We start from the raw sequence: 21,334 nt of genomic DNA on the forward strand, positions 1-21,334 counted from the left end.
TACTGTCATTAGATTACCATGGCATGGCATGGCACAAACTCATCAACATATAGTAGTAAATAGAACTATTCATTCATTAGATACTTGTGTGAAGTAAAACATAGAGTACATCACTATCAAGACTTAGGGTTTATAGTGGGAAAAACCCCAAGATTGAGGGAAAAACGTGCTCTCAAATGATGGCAATACTTATCTCAGTTTTACTACAATCTTCCAATAATCCACTTCTCCCTTGACAGTAAACTCAATCCAACAACATAGAGCATAACTATCTTTGGCTTATCTCTGCAATATTTATATGCAAGCATTGATTGACCTAGTCATCTCAATGACTAGGAAAACATCCATACATTGGTTTAATTGACAAAAAGGAAAGGGCTTTTACCCTAAAGGACAGGGCTTTTACACTCAACACTATTTCACTCTACAACACTTGGTAGCCTCCTGATTACTTTCTGTTACGTGGTTAAAAATAAATTCTATCAAAATTGTAGGAATTTACAGGGTAAGTTCCTCAGATAGAACACCAAAGGACACTGCTCGCAAATAGATCATAGATCAATACACCAGTATTCTTGACGTGGTTAAAACCCTCCAAGAGGGAAACAGTCCACGGCCTGAGCCAACGTGGCCACTTCAAGCAATTTATTAATGTAAAAGAAAGAAAATTTACATAAGCTTCTCTCATGAACGGTCACCCTACAAATGACCCTCCATGCTCTTTAAATAGAGATCATGGACGAATTGGGTGTTAAGCCACGGATCAAGTGTCGGTAATACCCTGAGAGAATGAACCGTCGGATCACTTCATGTCTAGAACATATCGCGACCGTCAGATTGTAAGTTACACAAGTACATAGTAAAGAAACACACTTTACCTAACTCTACACTAGACCAAGTTATACTTAACTATTTCCTATGTGTCGGAATATCCTAACATCCCCCCTTAAGAACAGTTTGGGATAGGATTGAAGGATGTACAAATATGACACAATAGGAGAAGGAAGGAGGCATTAGAGCCTATCCCCCCTTAGTGACAACTTCCTGAACTCCAAACATAAATCGAAATTTAGTAAACTTCGCCTCTGTGAGAGCCTTTGTGAAGATGTCTGCAACTTGATCATCGGTTGAACAATATTGCAGTTCAAGAACATGGTCATGAATGAGCTTTCTAATGAAGTGCATGTGTAGTTCAATGTGTTTGCTGTGCTGATGTTGGACTGGATCTTTGCATAGTTGAATGGCACTTTGATTATCACACCAAAGTGTAGTCGGATACTGCTGCTGAAAGCCAAAATCTGACAGGATTTGACAAAGCCACAGGGCTTCTTTACTAGCTTCTACGATGCCACGATACTCTGCTTCTGCTAAAGAAAGAGAAATGGCACTTTGTTTCTTGCAAGCCCATGTAATAGGTCCAGAACCAAGAGTGAAGAGATAACCTGCAGTAGACTTCCGATCATCAGGGTCATTAGCCCAATTGGAATTAGTGAAACCAACTAATAGAGGAGATGCTTCTGCACTGTAATGAATCCCAAATTGAATTGTACCTCGAACATAATGAAGTATTCTTTTAGCTGCTTTCCAATGACTTTCATGTGGGTTTTGCATAAACCGAGCAATAAGGCCAACAACAAAGGAAAGGTCAGGACGAGTATGGGTTAGATACAAAAGCTTTCCTACAAGCTGATGGTATAAGGTAGCATCAACTTCAGGGGAAGTACAAGTGGCTAAAAGTTTGGCTCCAGCTGAAAGGGAGAAGGGGATGGCTTACAGTCTTCCATGTGAAAGTGGTGTAGAAGATCATAGGCATACTTGGACTGGGAAAGAGAAATACCTTCCTTGGATTGCAAGACTTGAAGGCCAAGAAAATAATGCAAGTGTCCTAAGTCTCTCATTTCAAACTACTTTTTAAGGCTGGACTTCACATGGTTTATAAGATTGGGATCACTACCAGTAAGGATAAGATCATCAACATAAAGAACAAGAATGATAAGAGACTTAACCCACTTTCTTGGTGTAGACAGTATTGTCAGAATGACACTTAGGAAAGCTATTACCTAAAAGAAAGCTATAAATTTTGGCATACCAAGCCCAAGGGGCTTGCTTGAGACCATAAAGGGATTTCTTAAGCCGACATACAAGGCTGGAGTCTGTTTGTATAAAGCGAGGAGGTTGTTCCATATAGATTTCTTCATGCAAGTCCCTATGCAAAAAGGCAGTTTTAATATCCATCTGATGCACTTCCCATTTGAAAGAGGCAGCAAGGGAAAGAACAAGGCAGATAGAGTTCATTTTAGCAATAGGGGAGAAGGTTTCAGTATAGTTAATGCCTTCAACTTGTGAAAAACACTTAGCAACAAGACGAGCTTTATGTTTATCAACCTTTCCATCTGTTCTAAACTTGGTTCTGTAAACCCATTTGCATCTAACAATTTTTCATCCCTTTGGAAGAGGAACAAGATCCCATGTACCATTTTCCAATAATGAACGATATTCTTCATTCATAGCTGCGTCCCAATCTGGATGGCCTGAAGCTTCTGCAAAGGTGTCAGGATCATAATTCGCTGGAGCTTGAGCCAGTAAAGAAGAGGCTCTATCAAATTGAGAACGAGTGCGACGTTGATCTGTAGGATCACCTGCAAGAGCACCTACTGCATCTCGAGTAGCGCGGACCCATTTTGGAAGCTGAGGAGCTAAAGGAGGATCCCAAGAAGGTGGGGGAGGATTTTCATCCTCGCTGTCATCATCTGAAGAAGAAATATTTTTAGAAGTAGAAGGGATAGAGAGAGGTGGCACATCCGTCGAACTAGGCTCGTAGGCCGATATATTTTCAACAAACTTTACATCTCTTCTAATGATAACATTTTTGGATTTAGGTGAAAGAAGTCTATATCCTTTGACATCTTCAGAATATCCAAAAAAATACATTTTTCACTCTTAGGTTCTAAGGCTTTATGTTTCTCATCTGGAATATGGGCCCATGCTTCACTTCCAAAAACACGAAAGTGACTGACATCTGGTTTAATTGAGCTCCTTGCTTCTTCTGGAGTGATATTCTTTAAAACCTTAGGAGGAGTGCGATTTACTATGTAATTTGCACAGTTAATTGCTTCCGCCCAAAAATTAAGACTAAGTCCTTTAGATTGAAGCATACAATTAGCCATTTTCTTTTAAGGTGCGATTCTTCCTTTCAGCTACACCATTTTATTGTGGAGTATATGGAGCAGTATGTTGCATTTGAATTCCATGCCTAGTGCAAAAGTTGATGAATTTGTTGTTAACATATTCTCTGCCATTATTAGATCTTAGCTTAAGAATTTGATGTCCAGATTGTTTTTCAACAAAGGCCTTAAAGGCCAAGAACATGTTAAATACTTCACTCTTGAGTTTTAAGAAGTATACCCAAGTGCGTCTGGAGAAATCATCAATGAAAGTTAAGAAATACTTGTAGCCAGAGAATGAAACAACTGGAAGTGGACCACATAAATCACTATGCACAAGTTGTAAAGGGGCTGAGGCATGCCAAGAGGCACGTTTTTCAAAACTATATCGATGATGTTTTTCGAGTACACATTCGGAACAAACACCATCTCTGCAAGATACCATAGGAAGACCTGTCACCATATTTTCTTTACATAGATTTTGAAGGGAGTGATAGTTTAAGTGACCAAATCGCTCATGCCAAAGTTTGCTCACTTCATCATTATGAGCAACAAATATCGAGGGAAGAGTTGATGACCCAAAGTTGTTAAACTTATACAACCTTGTAGAATCATCAGCAATGCCAATAGCTAAAATCTGTTTAGGATCTCTTAGGTCCTTAATTACAACATCGTGAGGTGAAAATTCAATGGTTTTACCTTCACCTGAATGAGTTATCTGATATACAGATAGAAGGTTGCAGGATAAGGTTGGAACACATAATACATCATTAAATTGATTATTGTCTAGATGAACAGTTCCAGTCCCTACAACACTAAGAGATTATCATCACCAACATATATATTTTTGGTGTGATAATCATTTAAAGAAGAAAACATGGCTTTGTTTTTGGCCATGTGATATGATGCTCCAGAATCAATGAGCCACTCATGAGAATGAGACGAAGAAGATACATTTATTGCATAAATAGACCGAGATGTTTGACAACCACATGCAGAAAGTGCTATTCCTAAAGATGGAGTTGAAGTTGAAGAGTGCTCCAAGTGGATGTTATGCTTCTTTATTGCTGCTTCCAAGGCTTCCATCTTCTTAAAGCATTTGGATTCTAAGTGGCCATCTCGATTACAAAAGTTGCAATGTCTATTAGTCTTCTCCCTTTGTTTTTATTTTCCTTATCATTTTGTTGAATTGATTTTTCATTTTGAGACTAAAATTGCTTAGGATGCTTGTTTGGTTTAGGACCATTCTTTTTAGGATACTGCTTCTTAGGATTCTTTGAATTTGGTTGTTGTTGGGCGGCTAAGGCTTTCTTAGAAGAGTTTCCAAGATTAAGAAGACCAAGATGCAAGAGTTTTTCTTGTTCTCTTATTAAAGAATCTCAAAAGGCATCAAAAGAGGGGGACTTGTAGTCTTGTCCTTGAGAAATAAAGGCTTCTCTAATAGAATGGAAGGTGGAAACAAACACAGAGTAGGCTGGTCCCAACTTAGCAAGAATGGAATAGATAAGGCTACCATCTTCTTTCTTAACCTTAACACTTTCCAAGAGAAGTCTAAGGGTCTTGAACTTGGACAAAAAATCTTTAATGGAAGAAGAATTATTGGGGTCCAACGTAAGCAACTCATTTTCGAGTTGATGGGCTCTAATTTCATTTTTAATTCCAAAAACTTTAGTGAGCTGTTTCATTGCTTCATTAGGGGTATCAAGTTCTGTGATATGGAATCTAAGGTCTAGAGAAATAGACATCCCTATCAACCCACGTGCTTGATCTTACCTATTTTCTCATTTGACTGCTTTATCGCTATCTTTAGGTTTAGTTTCTTGGCTTGAGGCTATTTAGTATTCTGTAAAGACCTTTATTTCTAAGTAAATCCACAATGTAGGACCACCATTGGAAGTAGTTGGTGCTGTCAAGAATAACTTGGCATGAACTTTCCATTTTAACAGAAACTGAAGCTCTAGATGCTAAAACTAAGTGTTCCGATAGAAAGATCTTGAAAAATTGGGCCGATTAAAAAGAACGGCTTCCAGATGAAGAAGTTATGGCTTTTTGTAGAAAAGTTGTTGAAGATGCCGATGAAGTGCATGATTGTGCAGAAGTGAATGATAATGCTATATTTAAAAAAACCCCCCCCCCTTTCCAAACTTAATCTAATTAGCTCACTTAAAAAAAAAGATTTTATGTGATCCACTTTTATAAATAAGTGAAAGTCACTTTTACAATGGTACTTTATGAGCTACCCACTAAATTGTAACTTAAATAAAAGATAAAGAGACTTTAGAATTATAAGTGACTCACTTTTATAATGGGTGAGAACACTTTTACATAAAGTAACTTTAAAACATAAGTTAGATGTGCTTTTTGAAAAAGTAACTCAACAAAAAGAAAGACTTGAACTCAAGACCTCTATTCTCATAAAGTAACTTTGGACCAAGTGAGCTAGTTTAAAAGGTTAGTAATTTTTGGAAAAGAGGAAGGGTTTTTTTTTAGTCACTGAAGCTTTGAGGTGCATGCTTACTTGAAAATGCTTTTTTGCCCACAAAACAAAAAACCACACAACCTAACAAGGACATACAAAAAACCAAACCTTATGACTTGAAGTTATCTTTCGCCATAAATTAAATATTTTCCTTAATGTTTCTGATTTTTCGAGATCTCACTAAGGCGCGGCGGTAAAGAGCATACGCGTGAGAAAAATCCTTCCTTTCTGTTTTTTATTTGCCTAGATCGCACAGAGTCGCAAGGAAAAGAGCACACGCAGAAATGAAAGGTATGGATTCGGTAATAAAAAAAACGGAGAGATAAATAAACCGAAATAAATAGAGAGATGAATAACTAAAACTGCAAATAAAGACTATATACCTCCAGATCTTAAAAATGACGTATCTAGGGCTACCAGAAACCTTTTCGCGTGAAATGAAAGTGGTTCCTCACTGGAACAGATGCTCCTAACACAATAGAGCAGTCCTCTCGGCTCGAAAGCAGTCAGAAACAGTAGATCTAGGAAACGAGAGTCGAATGCACTTGTACTGGCTTCGGATTTGGATCACCAACGGATGCGGCCCTCAAATAGCTCTGATACCATGTAGGAATTTATAGGGTAAGTTCCTCAGATAGAACACCAAAGGACACGCTCACAAACTGATCACAGATCAATACAACAGTACTCTTGACATGGTTAAAACCCTCAAAGAGGGAAATAGTCCACGACCTGAGCCAACACGGCCACTTCAGGCAATTTATTAATGTAAAAAAAAAAAATTTACATAAGCTTCACCCTACAAATGACCCTCCATGCTCTTTGAATAGAGATCATGGACCAATCGGGTGTTAAGCGAAGAATAAAGTGTTAGTAATACCGAGGAGAGAATGAACCACTAGATCACTTCATGTCTAGAACATATCGTGACCGTCGGATTGTAAGTTACAAAAGTACATAGTAAAGAAACACACTTTACCTAACGCTACACTAGACCAAGTTATACTTAACTATTTCCTATGTATCGGAATATCCTAACAAAAATCTTAGGTTTTCATACTTATTTTCCATTCCAATTTTGTCTGTTGTTAGTCTGTCCTTTTTGGCCCACTTCTATTGTCTTTGGCTGCTGTTTGCTATTTGACCTCGACACACTTGGTAGCCTCTTGACTACTTTCTAATGCATGGTTAAAAAAGAATTCTACCAAATTCTTGGGTTCTTCCTACTTATTTTTCCAGTCTGATTTTGTTTGTTGTTTGTCTCTCCTTAGTGGTCCACTTCTGCTGTCTCTAGCTGCTCTTGTTGGAGTTTTGTTTATTGTTTGTGTTAGAAATCACGAAGTAAAATATCTGCTTTGGACTCTCCAACAAACCCTAATCCAATAAGATAAACAAGCTGAAATAGACCAACATCTTAATGATGAATACATAACACTTATAGAGAATCCAAAACACAAGTAGGGTATAGGTGCCTTTAGGCAAAAGAATGAATAAACTCACTTGAATGAGATGATCTTACAAATGAGGTAGGTGTTTTATTTATACCATTCCACTAGGGTTAAATAGCTAGCTCCAAGGAGGAAACTAGGCTGATCTTACCCTAAAATATAATAAAGTGTCAAAATGGGTGCAACAACCCACAACTACCCTCAAGTTGGCCTATAAAGGTCTGTAACTACCCACATAGTGGGCTGGCATGTGGACACAAGTGTAGATTAACAAAAATATCTCGAACACCCCCCACATAAGTTGAACAAGGAGCTATAGAAATGAAACTACATCCATAGGCTATGATTGAATATCAGTGATCACCATACCATCCCTTGATAATGTTGAGTCAGGGTCATTAGAAGCCATATTGCTTATGAAGAAAGCTTTCATGATCAATTTTGGGATTAATTGTTCTAAAAAGGGTATTTGACGATGCAAACTCATTTTTATTATTTAGAGGAAGGCTTGTTGAGATAAGGGCCCGTGATGGGGGTGACTTTGATTACTGAGAAGAATGAGCAAGAAATTCAGTGGCGGTAAGAGTGGAAATAGCTCAGTTGGGCAAAGATAACAATGATGTAATATTCATAGTGGGAAATATTAAGTGATAACAACAAATAAAGCATAAACATGTAACCATAAAACTAACACACCAACATAATGACAAATTGCACTAGAAACTGTACCAAGAGCTGAGCCATTTTATTAACTGAGAAAACAAGTTACATATAAATGAAGAAGAGGAACCTTGGCTTGCTACAACAAGCTAGTCAAGTCCCAAGTGAAAATGGAGTTGTCCAAGTGCTGGAAACTGCTCTCTCAAGTCTCTGCGCTGGTCCGGTAATTTCTGCTACTGCTGGTTGGAAAGGAATTGGTGTTTCGGGCTTGTACACTGCTAAGAAAATTCCAGGAAATTAACTAGAGCATCCTCACAAGGAACCCGAAATAACCTGTAATGATCCTAAATAGGAAATACAAGTGATAACAACAAATATTCTACGCAACAAAATACAAAAACGAAATGTTCAACAAACACCCATATAAAAACTGTAAATGGAGAACTTCTGAGCCATTTTATTAATTTTCTGCAAGCCAAATACAATAGATGATGGAATGGTGCACCTGGGCTTGTCTCAATGGACAAGCAAGACCAAACCCAGGTAGGAAAAGGGCTGAGCTGAAGGCTGCCCAACTGTTGCACCAATTTGCACTGCGCTACCCAAAAATTTGATGCTCTACTGAAGTTCGAATGGCTAGAATGGGTACTAAAACCGCCCAAAAAATTATATCCTTCTAACCTCAGACTCCTTGGACAAAACCCAGAAAATATTTTCGTTGGTTTAGACTTTGGTTTTTTGACCCCCTTGGAGCCTCACCCCAGCTATGGCTACCAAATTCGACCTGCTAGAAACTGGCTGCAAATCCACCTGAAAACTCCTCCAAAATGTTGGGTTTACCCTTGCTATCCAACCCCTAACTCCCCGAATGAACTCTTGGCCCGACCCAGCTGCTCTCCAAGCACCACAAAATTTTGTTGTGTGGCCTTTGCGTCGTCTCTACGCCTAGAAATGTGAATTGCTGGAATGCTGGCTCAGATGGCTGAAAGCTCCAGCGAAAATGCTTGTCCAACACTGCTACCTCAGCTCCCTCACCTCTCGGCAAGCTGTGTGATCCCTGCTGGTCTCAAACTCCCTCTGCGTGATTCCTGACTGCCCAAAAATACACACTCCCTTCCTTTGCGCTGTTGCTGATGTGTGTCATTGCCTCGGAACTCCTGAAAACTCCATGGGCCAACGGTCAAGCGCTTTGACTGAAGGTCCTCGTTGCTCCGTGTTGGCTGCAAATTACCATTATTCAGAGGTTATTTCTGATAAGCTCGATATCTACAAGACTTTGAACTTCGGCATGAGTTTCTTTATAGAGTTTGGGTAACTTTAAGAGGGTTTAAGGATCCAATTCGGATCACGCCTTCCCACTAAAAGAAATTTTGGTCCACCAAAAGACTGATATACTGATCTGAGCAGTAATGAGAGTAACAACACCCTCTTCTTTCAGCCTCCCTACACTTGCCTTTGCATAGTGCCTCTGAACCACAATCTCTAACCACTTCCCTTCTTGGATGGGTTGGTCGTCTTGGGAAGAACTATTTTCCTCCTTGACTTCATGCAGAACTTCTGCTGTGAAGTTTACAGAAGGTAGTTTGAACTTCTTTGCCTTGATCCTTGATCCAAGGTGGCTCAAACGAATGTGAAGTACATCTGCTCCACAAAACTTTCATTTGTACCTGTTTGAAAAGCTGCCAACAACAATTGTTAACAACAACAGGTATACAGACAACAACTGGATGGACTAACTCCTACTTCAACAAAGAAACATATTTCACATCTTTTGAACCCTTCCTTGTCTTATATCTGCATACAAATGATTGACTGGATAACAAGCCAATAAAACATGCCTTTAAAACAAATGACCCTTCAAGTCAAGCATATAGAAAAAGACCTTTAGGACTCTTTTCCAAAAGATGAAACACTTCATCATTATCTCCATTTTGGAGACCAAGTTAACTTCTCCCAAGCCAACATTACATGCATCTCATGCTCATGCACACATTCCATCTATCAACTTTTGCTTAAGTACACTGTACTTTCGAAGCTGAAATGAACATATTGTTGCAGCAATAAAGTGAGTTTCCTACTCAACCTCTTTCCATTTACCATTTTGGTAAGATCTTGCAACTTGCATTTATTCCACAAAGAAATGCAAACAGATGCATCAAAGGACATGCAGTCTTAATTGGATAAGAATTCTAACCATTTCTTACCAATCCATTCCAAAGGTCCCTCCTTAGTTTGCACATCAGTATCAATATGTGAATCATCCTGAAACACATCAATCATGGAATCTTTATTTCCATCCCTGCCATTTTCTTTTTCCACCTTCTCCTTTAGCTTTGGTGGAAGCAGTGCTGGATTCAAAGTCCAACACCTTTCAGTAAGATGCCCTTGCTTATGGCAGTAAGTGCAACACATGTGCATCCTTTTGACAACATGATTTGCCTTGTCCTGTGGACCTTTGGCTGCTTGCTTCTTTTCCTTCAAAAGTTTCCTGTATGTGGCCATCCTCTTCCAACATCTAGAAACATAATGGTTATCCAAACCACAAAAGGAACATGCAATTCTTTTTCCATGCTTTACAAAATCAAAAGGAATGTGTTTAGAACCAGATTTATACTTGCCTCTTTCACCTTTATTGCCTTCATGAGTAGGTGAAGCAAATGAAGAAGTGGCTCCCTTTGGAACACCGTCACTTTCTTCAAGGCTGTCAGAGTTTCCACAACTCTCTAGTTCAAGTGTGTGCTTCTAAACACCTGCATCCTGTGAATGATGTTTCGAGCTATTGCATTCCTCCTGAATACAATCTTCACACTTCTGAGGTAGAGGACCTGCAATGAAACTCCTTTTGGGAACTGTTTCAATGGACTTCATGGCAGCTTTGGAACTCTCTCCATAAGACTGTCCATAGCCAAGACCCAAATACTTAGGCCTTTCCTCAACCATTATTGGCTCAACAATACCTTGTGCATGTTTGCCCAATCCTTTTCCTTCATAGCCCATCTTGGACATTAGCTTGGAACCTATGCCTCTGGTATGTTTTTCAAAAGAACCAATATAAACATTCTTAGAAGAATTTGAAGACAAACAGGAATGGTTTACCTCTTCTTCAAGCTGATACTTGACCAAGGCTTCTTTGGCAACAAAGAGTTGTGATTCCAACTCATGCATCCTTTTCAGGTTCATATTTGCAATATGAAGTCGCCTCTCCATTTCCTGCAATTTGTCAGAAAGCAACCGCTTCTCTTCCTCCACAGAATTCAACTGCTCTCTAAGTAGGTTTCTCTTCCTACCATCCTCATACATTTCTCTCACCATATCCATCATGGTGGACAATTCTTGCTTCATATCTTCATGAAAGGCTCTTGTGAAGAAAGAAGAATTTGAGGACTCACTTGTAGAATTTGTCATTATGCCAATGAACAAAAGAACTTCAAACAAGATTAATAAAGAGCTTACTCAAGCAACCTTTTGCAACAAACCTCTTGTGCTTCAAGGGTTGCTTTGAGGTCTTTTGGGGATAAGAAGAATGCCTTCAGCCCTTCTTCCTTCTTGCCCTTCTTGGACTGAGCTATCAATAACTTTCCCTTCACCTTTGCAAACTCAATCAATAGTCAGTCTGCAAACAAGCATACAATCAATCTCTGATTGCCCAAACACCTTTTGGACAAGCAATCTTTGCTCTGTCAATCAAGCATTCTGATACATCCTTCTTTGAAGGTGGGGTTAATCAATTTTAAGCTCTGATACCACCTGATCTGAAAATGGGGCTCTCAGGATTCTTGTCTAACTTACAAGAACCTCTCCCACTTCCAAAGCTTTAAATTTTCCCAAGTCTTAATGATTAACCAATGCGGAATTAAGAAATGCTTGAAAATATGGGTGTATGCTTGTATTTGTTTTCAGCTGATTATTTACTTTAAAATTTGTTGTTTGTGCTGATATGGGAATGTGCTTAAACTGATATATAAATGCATATAACAGTAGTTAAAGCAACAGTAAAAACAAACACATAAGACAACAATATAATATGGAGTTCACCCTGATATCTTGGGCTATGTCTCCTTGAGCTCTAGTCAACTCGACTAGGCTCCCTGGGATTATGGCAACAGTTCTTTTACAAGTTCCACACTCAACTCCAATGTTTTACACAGGAACATTGGGCTTAGAACACCATCTTATCCCTTGGCTCTTGGAGCTCTTCGGCTTTCTAGCTCTGGCTCTTGGCTCTGGCTCTGGCTCTTGGCTCTGACTCTAGCTCTGGCTCTTTGGCGTGGGCTCTGGTTCTGGCTCTCAGCTCTCGCTTCTGGCGCTCGCTCTGGCTCTTGGCTCTGGCTATGGCTCGCGGCTCTCTGCTCTGGCTTCTCTAAGCTCTTTCTCTCGGCCTTTGCATGCCTCTGTGAGTCGCTTGACCTCCAAGCAACTTCAACAACAATATGCTGCTGTCAATTGAGCTCTCTGGATTTTCACTCGACCTCTGAGTGACTCCAAAGACTCTCTGCGCATTCAGCTTTTTCTCGCTGTTTGCTCTCCTCTCTTCTTCTGTTCCCCCCTCTCTATCTCTGTTAGTCTGTGGCTTTAAGCCATCTGCTTCCTGACTGTTTGTTTCTGCTTTCAGCTCTCTCGTTCCCTGCCTCTGTCCGTTTGAATCCCTTCTTTCGGCTGTTACAGTCACTGCATCACACCTCACAGGGAAGTGGCCACCTATTCCGTAATGGATAAGTGTCAGGTTCACCAGAAACACTCGATCATTTGAAACGGCCGTTATTTCCGTTTACTCCAAGAATGCCCGCGAAACACGAATCTCTGCCAACTCATCGTCCCCGTTGGACTTCAAATCTTTATGCGCCGTAGCTTATTTCTCCCTCGGGTCTGGTCATCCATCGGGTGGAACCTCCGTCGTTGATCTGGGACCCCTAGATCCTACGGTCTTCGCTTATATCGCGCGGTTGAGTTGCTCGACTGTTAGTCTGCGATGTAAGCGGTTTTTCTCTCTCCCCGCCGAACACGCGTCACTCAGTGTATGGAATCGTTGGGTCCTCGGCCAAACCCGCTTACCGCCTGAAATGCCTCCGATATTCTGCCGGTTTTGAGCGTGGGACCCGCCTGTCGGTTTTAGCGCTTTCCCAACTACCATTTTTGCGCCAATGCACAGTCTCCATGGGCCAACGGTCAAGCGCTTTGACCGAAGGTCCTCGTTGCTCCGTGTTGGTTGCAAATTACCATTATTCAGAGGTTATTTCTGATAAGCTCGATATCTACAAGACTTTGAACTTTGGCATGAGTTTCTTTATAGAGTTTGGGTAACTTTAAGAGGGTTTAAGGATCCAATTCAGATCAGCTTCCCAAACCACTCACCAACAGACTTGCAAATTGAGAAGGAACTCCAACCCTCTTTGTGGAAGGATTCTCTGCTAATTGGCTGGCACAAATTCCCTTTTTTGCTGGCCCTCCCAAGAGCCACAAATTTCTCTCTTGCATCCAAGGAAAACTCACTCCAGCTGAAGGAAATGGCTATAAATGTGCTCAATGGAAACTCTGAACTGAGCTCCCTGTTGAAATTTCTGAATCTAACACATCAGAAATCCCTACTGCATTATCTGGGTTATTTCACCTACTTGTTTATTCCTTAACAAGTTATTTATAAATATAAATACTGAAAATAAACATAAATGCAACCTTAACTCATATACAGATCAACAACTAAAATACTAGACAAACACACAAGGGACACCGTTATTTTTGGACAATCGTCCTCAGAAAAACCCAATGCAGGAAAACCGATGTAGCAGTTCTGAGGGTTTTATTATTATGCAGAATCTTGAGTACAACTAGGGTGCCAAATTGGCTTACCCAACATAGATTTTTACACGATAGTAATACCTCTTTTCGGAAACAGATATTTGGCGCCTCAGCACTAGTCTGCCCCACGAAAATCCTTCCGGCGCTTCTCCAAGGCTCTACGTCAACCTTGCTAGCCTTTGCGTAGCTCTAGAATCCTTTGCTTCAGCCTTATGCCTCTCTGCGTCAACTCTCTGGCCTTCTGCGTCACCCACGCAGGCCCCTCAGCTTCTGTACATTCTCTAGCTGCCTTTGCGTGGCTCCTGCTGCCTTTGCGTAGCCTCTCTGTCACTGCGCTGACTCTCAGGCACTATCTCTGCCTCTTTGCCATGTACTCACTGCCCCTTGCTGCAACTCAGATCACTTATTCAAATTTTCTCAGCAAACCCCGCTCTAGAAAATCGAACTGACTGATCAATCTTGGTGTATCTCCAACTGACCCTCAAGCCTCCTCTTATACTTTTCCTATTGACTCTTCAACAGCCGAGATTAAGTCCTAATCAACGACTAAGATTAGATTTGGCTTGATCCATGTCAGTTAGAACATTCTCACTCAGTTTTATATTTTTTTTTCTAGTTAAGACTAACCTACGTACCCACGGGGGATTCGAACGGGTGACCTATCGCAAGGAGTGCCTTAACAGCACACCCATTCACCGTCAATCCAAAGCCCCATGGGCATCACCCAGTTTTATATTAATACCCATTAATATTTTAATTTTCCTAAGTTTAGACTTAGGGACTCCATTAAAAATATTAATTAATTTAATATCGCTCTAATCGGGTGGAATTTCCCCAAACCATTTCTGGGTCTTGGAGATCTCATGTGCTTTAGCCTCTCCACCAATTTTCATGGCTAGAGCACATCCGATGCTACCACAAATCAACACTCCCTCTTAGCAAGGAATGTGCTCTAGTAATTCTCCACTACTGAACATCACACTGATCCTTCCACACTGGTACCTGTGCTGATGCTTGGCCTGCTGCCCAACATCCATTGCACTGTTGCTTCCTGTACTGCTGCCCATGGCTCTGCCATTGCCACTACTACATCTGTACTGCAACTCCCTTTGCATTCGTGCTGTTGCTGGTCCTTCCTCCCAACACTGCATTTGCGCTGCAAATCTCTCAAATGCTGCATCATGCTGCCCATAGCACTGCCACTGCTAATTGCTGCACTACAACTCAGTTACCGAGAAGTAAGTAACTGATCTACCCAATTACTGACATCCTTGTCAGTGCGGAAGCCTCCTGATGCTGAAGCTACCTTTGTTGCTATCCGGTGCTCCCTTTGCTGCCTCTGCGTTGCTGCAACTACATCTGTGCCTCTTGCTATGTTGCAACCTCCACTGTGCCTCTCGCACTACTGCAACCACCTTTGTGCCTCTCGCACTGTTGCAACCCCCACTGTACTACTACAGACCTCTGCACTCTAGCACTGCCTTGTCGCTCCATCGCATCTTGCTTCTACCGACATCCGTCATCCTGCTAGTGTCATTTGGGGCTCCTATAGCCGGATATGATCCAAGAGTTTGGGTACCTCAAGGATCTTGCCCCTCATCTTCTGTAGTCTTCCTGACTACAGCTCGATGTCTCCCCACCTCTTCTCTAGAGGTGCATGAGCACTCATGGCACAATCGTCATCAGTCTCTACTTCTTTCTCTGCCTTAGCCGACACTGCCTTGGAGTCGGAAGCCTCTCCTTTGTTTTTCTTCCTGGGACAATGGGATGCATAATGACCCAGCTCCCCACAATGGAAGCACTTCTCCTTGGAGATATCCTTCTTCTTCCTCTTCCCTTGCTGTCTCGCAAATGCTAGAGCCACATCCTCCTCCTCCTCTTTCTTGATTCGACCTCCTTTGCTGCTACTCCCTGCCTTGGTCAACCGTCTGATCTCTTCTTGGTGAAGAGCTGCCCACATCTATTCCCATCCTAGATGAGTAGCTTTGCCTGAAATGCCTTGGACAAATGTCTCCCACTCCTCAGAGACTGCATTCAGGGTGGTCCTCACCATGAACTCCTGATCCAGCGTGGCCCCTATGGAAGTAAGTTGGTCCCGAATCTCTTGCAATCTGAGGAGGTATAGATCTATCTGCTCCCCCTTTTGCATTTGATACGACCGCAACTGATTCTCTAATAGCATCTTCTGCTGCACGAAAGTGCCCTGATACAATGTCGTCAAAGTATCCCACATCTCCTTTGCTGTGTTTTTTTTCGGCAATATGTGGTACGACATGATCCTTGACCCCATCAAGGATTATGCACTTTGCCCTCGCCATTGCATCCTCATACTTCTCATTATCAGTTGGGTCTATTGGGATAGCCACGGTTCTCAAGGCAAAGCCCTTGATGCAATGTCTATCCAGGACTGACAGGATCCTAGCCTTCCAGATGACAAAGTTGGAAGCCCCATCCAACCTGTCCTGATTCGTCAGTCTGTTTACTGCCATCTCCGCTCCTTCTTCTGGACTCCCTCTGAGATTCGACTTCCCTCTTGGAAATCTCCCTCTAAGTCCTGATTTCCCTACTGGAAATCTTCCCGCCAACTATCGAACTGCTCCTCTCCAATCCTCTTTGCAACTGCAACTCGGATCTGGATTTCTTGGCTAGAAATCCGTCAAGGCAGTGACTCCCTCTACCTTGGTTTTGTCTTGTTAGGTACTGTTTTGCTCCGACAGAAACAACACCCCACCAACTTCCCAATCCACAATCTGCCCACAGCTCCCTAGGCCCCGACAACTGAAGAAACTGAGCCTTCCAGCTCTGTGCAATCCCGGCAAAGGCTGAATCACTCCTCTGGCCAACTGCGTCAAGCCTACCTGGCTGAGTAGGATGACATGGCTCTTCGTGAGCCTCTTCTACCTCTCTCTGCCTCTGCGCTGACCCTCTCTGGCTTGAAATGATGACGCAGGCCCTCTGCGTCACTCCTTCTCTGCTGCCTTCTGCTTAGGAGCAACTTTGTCTCTCGGGACAGCTGCTATTGCTGCAAATTTCCGATATTGTTGGTGCCTTTAGTCCTCCTTTGATCTGCAACTCTATGATACCATGTTGAAATTTCTGAATCTAACACATCAGAAATCCCTAGTGCATTATCTAGCTTATTTCACCTACTTGTTTATTCCTTAACAAGTTATTTATACATATAAATACTTAAAATAAACACAAATGCAACCTTAACTCTTATACGTGTAAATGCTAAAAATAAACACAAATGCAACCCTAACTCATATACAGATCAACAACTGAAATACTAGACATACACACAAGGGACACCGTTATTTTTGGACAATCGTCCTTGGAAAAACCCAATGCGGGAAAACCGGTGCAGCTGTTCTGAGGGTTTTATTATTATGCAGATTTCTTGAGTACAACTTGGGTGCCAAACTGGCTCACGCAACATAGATTTTTACACAGCAATAATACCTCTTCTCGGAGACAGATATTTAACTTCTCAGCACTAGTTTGCCCCACGAAAATCCTTCCGGCGTTTCTCTAAGGCTTTGTGTCAGCCCTGCTAGCCTCTACATAGCTCTAGAACCCTCTGTGTTAGCCTTCTGCCTCTGTGCGTTAGCTCTTTGGCTTTTTGCGCAGTCTCTAGCTGCCTCTGTGTGGCTCTTGTTGCCTCTGCGTAGCCTCTTTGTCACTACGCTGACCCTCAAGCATTATCTTTGCATCTCTGCTCTGTACTCACTGCCCCTCGCTGCAACTCAGATCACTTGTTTGAATTTTCTCAGCAAACCCCGCTCTAGAAAATCGAACTGACTGATCAATCTTGGTGTATCTTCAACTGACACTCAAGCCTCCTCTTATACTTTTCCTGTTGACTCTTCAATCGCTGAGATTAAGTCTCTAATCAACGTCTAAGATTAGATTTGGCTTGATCCATGTCATTTAGAACATTCCCACCTAGTTTTATATTAATGCCCATTAATATTTTAATTTTCCTAAGTTTAAACTTAGGAACTCCATTAAAAATATTAATTATTTTAATATCTCTTTAACCGGGTGGAATTTCCCCAAACCATTTCTGGGTCTTGGAGATCTCATGTGCTTTAGCCTCGCCACCAATTGTCATGGCTAGAGCACATCCGATGCTACCAGAAATAAACACTCCCCAATTGCCTTACTAGGGAGACACTCGATGTGCTCCGAAATGGGTGGAATTCCCAAGTGGGAATTCCATGTGTTGAACAACACGGTTTGTCTTGGCTAAGCAGCTCAAGAGAACTAAAGTTAAATTGTCAAATGATCAAAAGTACCAAATGGAGGTCTCGAAGCTCTATTTATAATTGTTGGACCTTTCTCCCTTGGTGGTCCCCACTTCCCACTAATTCACACCCCTTCCTCTCTTTCTCACTTCTCACTAGTGCGAATCGCTCCATTGGGTTGAATTTCCTTCTCTTGTGGCTGTCACATTCCACTAGAGCTATAAGTTTCTATTTCTCCTAAGTCCCATATGCCAAAAATGTCTCCATTGCCCAGATTACAAAATTGTGCTATGCTTAGCACCTCCCCAGTAAACTCCATTAATCCCCTCAAATGAAAAATCAAAAGTGGGTATATGACAAATGATGTAGTAGAATCAATGCCATTATCATGATTCATCATCATTATCTAACATTGACAATTCCAAGCAAAATCTTTAATCATTGATCTATATATCACGGGAAGGAAAGGGATCACCATCAGCAAAGGGCTCATTACTATGCTACACATTTAGAGAGGGACCATCACTATGCTGTGCATTTCAAGAGAGATCATTGTTGGACTGCTCATCAAAAGAAGGCTTATCACTAGACCATATATCATCGTCAAAGGAGGGAAGGTTGAAGGGTATTTTGGAATAGGAAAAGAGTTGTTTGAATAAGTAGGACCATAAGTCCTTAGACATTGTCTAGAAGAAGAGCTTGAAAAGGTACCCATGGGTGCACCAAGACCTGATGAAGATGTGGTAAGATCCATGACAACAAGTTGAGAATCATCAACAAGTCACTCTGCTAAATAAGAAGAGGCATGTTTTGTGGAGATATGTGCCTATCCTGCCCAAAGCTAGGTCACCCTCAAAGGTTGCCTTTATTTCACCAGTATTACATGCTGCTGCAGGTATGAAGGTAGACCAGACTGCATTCCAGGTCAGGTCACCCCTCCATTGCTTATTACAGATCAGCCCTGGACCTGTACACATTCGCTCTGATGATAAATTGCTTTATGTTCCCTGGTTACAGCAATTGCTTTCAAAGGGCAACTGGAATTTCTTGAACTCTTCGGATCATTAGTAATTGGCCTTGCAAGCACAACCTTTGTATCTCCAATGTTGGCAATCACAACCTTTGTATCTCCAATGTTGGCAATCACAACCGTTTGTCCAAGAATCTAAACACAAACAGCCGCTGCTTCATCCTGCCATCCTCCTTTAGTTGACTTGTTTCAAAGTTGACAGCATCATCTGGACCAAATACCCACCATAAGCCATCACATCAATGAAACATTTGAGGTCATGTGCCCTTCTAGATGTGCAATTTCTGTAGCACAGGTACGGTTAAACCAAGACCTCTGAAGTCTGCAGACTTCAGACTATAACAGTTTGCTACAGGGGTGCCTCAAGGTCGCACTTAATGAGTTCTTTTACATACAAATTTAATAATGTATCCCTGTCCAATCAGAGAGAAGATTCCGGACAAGTGATGTGCAGTCCCAATTGTCTTAATGAAAATTGTTGATATTCTAGGGGTTGGTGGTTTTCTAGTGGATTTTTTGTTTTATTGTGATACAAGGCTTGCCTCTCAATTGTTAGAGTTGGTTAGTAGTGATATTTTAAGGCCAATGACCATTTATTCTTTTTGGGGAGCTAAGTACTTTCTCAGCTTCTTTGGTTGAGTGTCTATTCATAGGTTGCAGGATTTGTCCTACTATTTTCTATGGATGATTATACAGATGATTCTCAATGTAATTTAGTTTATCTCTTCCTTCGACATTATGATTTTCATATTTATTGGGCGTACTATTTTCCGCAGCTTTAGTGTTGGGGACAACTTGAGCCATAGTTTGTACCTTCAGCTGATTAGCATGTTACAGTGGATATCTCTCTTTGCAATGTTGGCTTACTTTGGATGCTATACTCTTGTTTGCTTTCGATAGTCCAACTTATTGACATTGACTTCACTATGCTAAGACTAGAGTCCATCTTCACTAAGTTGTGGAGTTGTGTTGGTGTGGGCTACATGGAGTTCAGGGATGGTGATGTGGCCCCTTGGTTAGCATTAAGGGTGGAAGTAAATGTTGTGTTGTAATAACTTCTGTACATGGTCCCTTGTTCAGCTCAAAAGGTGGCGTTGGAATTATTGGTGTAACTTGTACATGGGGTAGAGCCATTCGTATGTATTTATAGTGTACTTGTAATCATTGCTAAGGCCATATTATATTCACTTATTGTATTAGTATGTGTGGTTAAGGCCAACTTAGTCAACTTCAATATTATAGGCTCAATATACCTCTTGGGGAGTGCACCTACTTATGTGGCCTCATAACCCTTGTTGGGAGGATGTCCTACTTGAGTTGTGTGTAAAGACCCAACTTGAACCTCATTTGTAAATCATGTATTAAATCATTGAGCTAAGGCTCTCTAATATAAAGTGTTTAAACTTTAAATTAGATGCACTCTACTTCTTTGGTGTTCTCTTGTGGTTGCCATATTTTCTCTTTTATGTGCATTTGTGCATCTCATCAGTAGTGCACTTTTGGTTCAGCCCTAGCGCACTTCTTTAGTGCTGTTTTTCCTCTTTTTACTGCAGGCTTTTGGATTGGAATTTTTGGTTTCATTTGGTCTCCTCTTTATGTTTGTGATCTAAATAGATTCTGTCTTCGTAACCCCGCACACTATTGACAAAATGAACATATCTTTGACAACTATAAATTGAAAAAAATGGTCCAGTGAAGTCACTTCAGTAGTGATTTTGGAATGATAATTTCATTATAAGATCTGGGAGTATGACTTTTGGGGTTTCAAAAAGCACCTGATCACACGAGGTTTTAAATTTTGATTGTTTATGTAAAATTGGATTTGACAACTAATGCATTAGGGTATTTTCTATTCTTTCAGGTCATTAACATATCAGAGACAAAATATGAACTGAATACATGGGATAGTTGTATTGAAGTTCATCTGCTTTAACTCCAACTGAAAGTTGTTTCTCTGTTTATTGTATATGTTGTTCTACAAAATACTGCATTTTTTTTTTTTACAAAATTAAGGAATTAAAGGTGATCTGATTTGTAGAGTTGTAAAACTTTACCAGATAGTTGCTAGAGCAAATGATTTGGGAGAAAATCCATTAAGTTTGAGCAACCGATTTTGCAAGGAGTTCCAAGTTGACATGGCTGAGCTAAATTGTCTTCCTCCTTCTGTAGAACCTCGTGTAACTGACCACATCGACCAAATCATAGAAATGATTCAACAGGTATACGGGGCATATGTTTTATATTCATTTTGTAGTTAATTTCTTACATGTTTTTAATCTAATAAGTTGTTGTTTATTAGTGAGCGTGGCTATAATTGAGAATTGGACCCACCAAAGATCACGAATATAATCTAAATTATTCATGGTAAATAATGAAATCAATATTGTCATGATTTGCTACACATAGCTAGTAAATATTTAGTGGAAAAATGGCTGATCAATTCTTGCATCTTTCTTGTTTAAACTTATCGTCAATAATCAGATTCAATTTGGTCTTCAACATGGGTCATA

At 40.8% G+C, this 21,334-nt stretch overlaps 1 protein-coding gene across 2 annotated transcripts in view; it reads left to right on the top strand.

Annotated features, from left to right (window-relative positions):
- LOC149140943 (Cysteinyl-tRNA synthetase, class Ia family protein) overlaps positions 1–21,334 on the top strand; it is a 192,644-nt gene that overhangs the window by 129,217 nt on the left and 42,093 nt on the right. Inside the window, exon 3 of one of the 2 annotated variants that reach the window (XM_089447210.1) lies at positions 20,882–21,043. The exons of the other annotated variant lie outside the window; for it this stretch is intronic. Coding sequence (XP_089303336.1) covers positions 20,882–21,043 — 162 coding nt within the window. The remainder of the gene's footprint in view (positions 1–20,881; positions 21,044–21,334) is intronic. 2 annotated transcript variants of the gene reach the window in all.

The sequence above is a fragment of the Pinus tabuliformis genome, chromosome X (genome assembly GCF_031772625.1).
Source record: "Pinus tabuliformis cultivar Carrire ecotype Pingquan chromosome X, CPIR1, whole genome shotgun sequence".
In the NCBI taxonomy this organism is placed as follows: Eukaryota; Viridiplantae; Streptophyta; class Pinopsida; order Pinales; family Pinaceae; genus Pinus; species Pinus tabuliformis.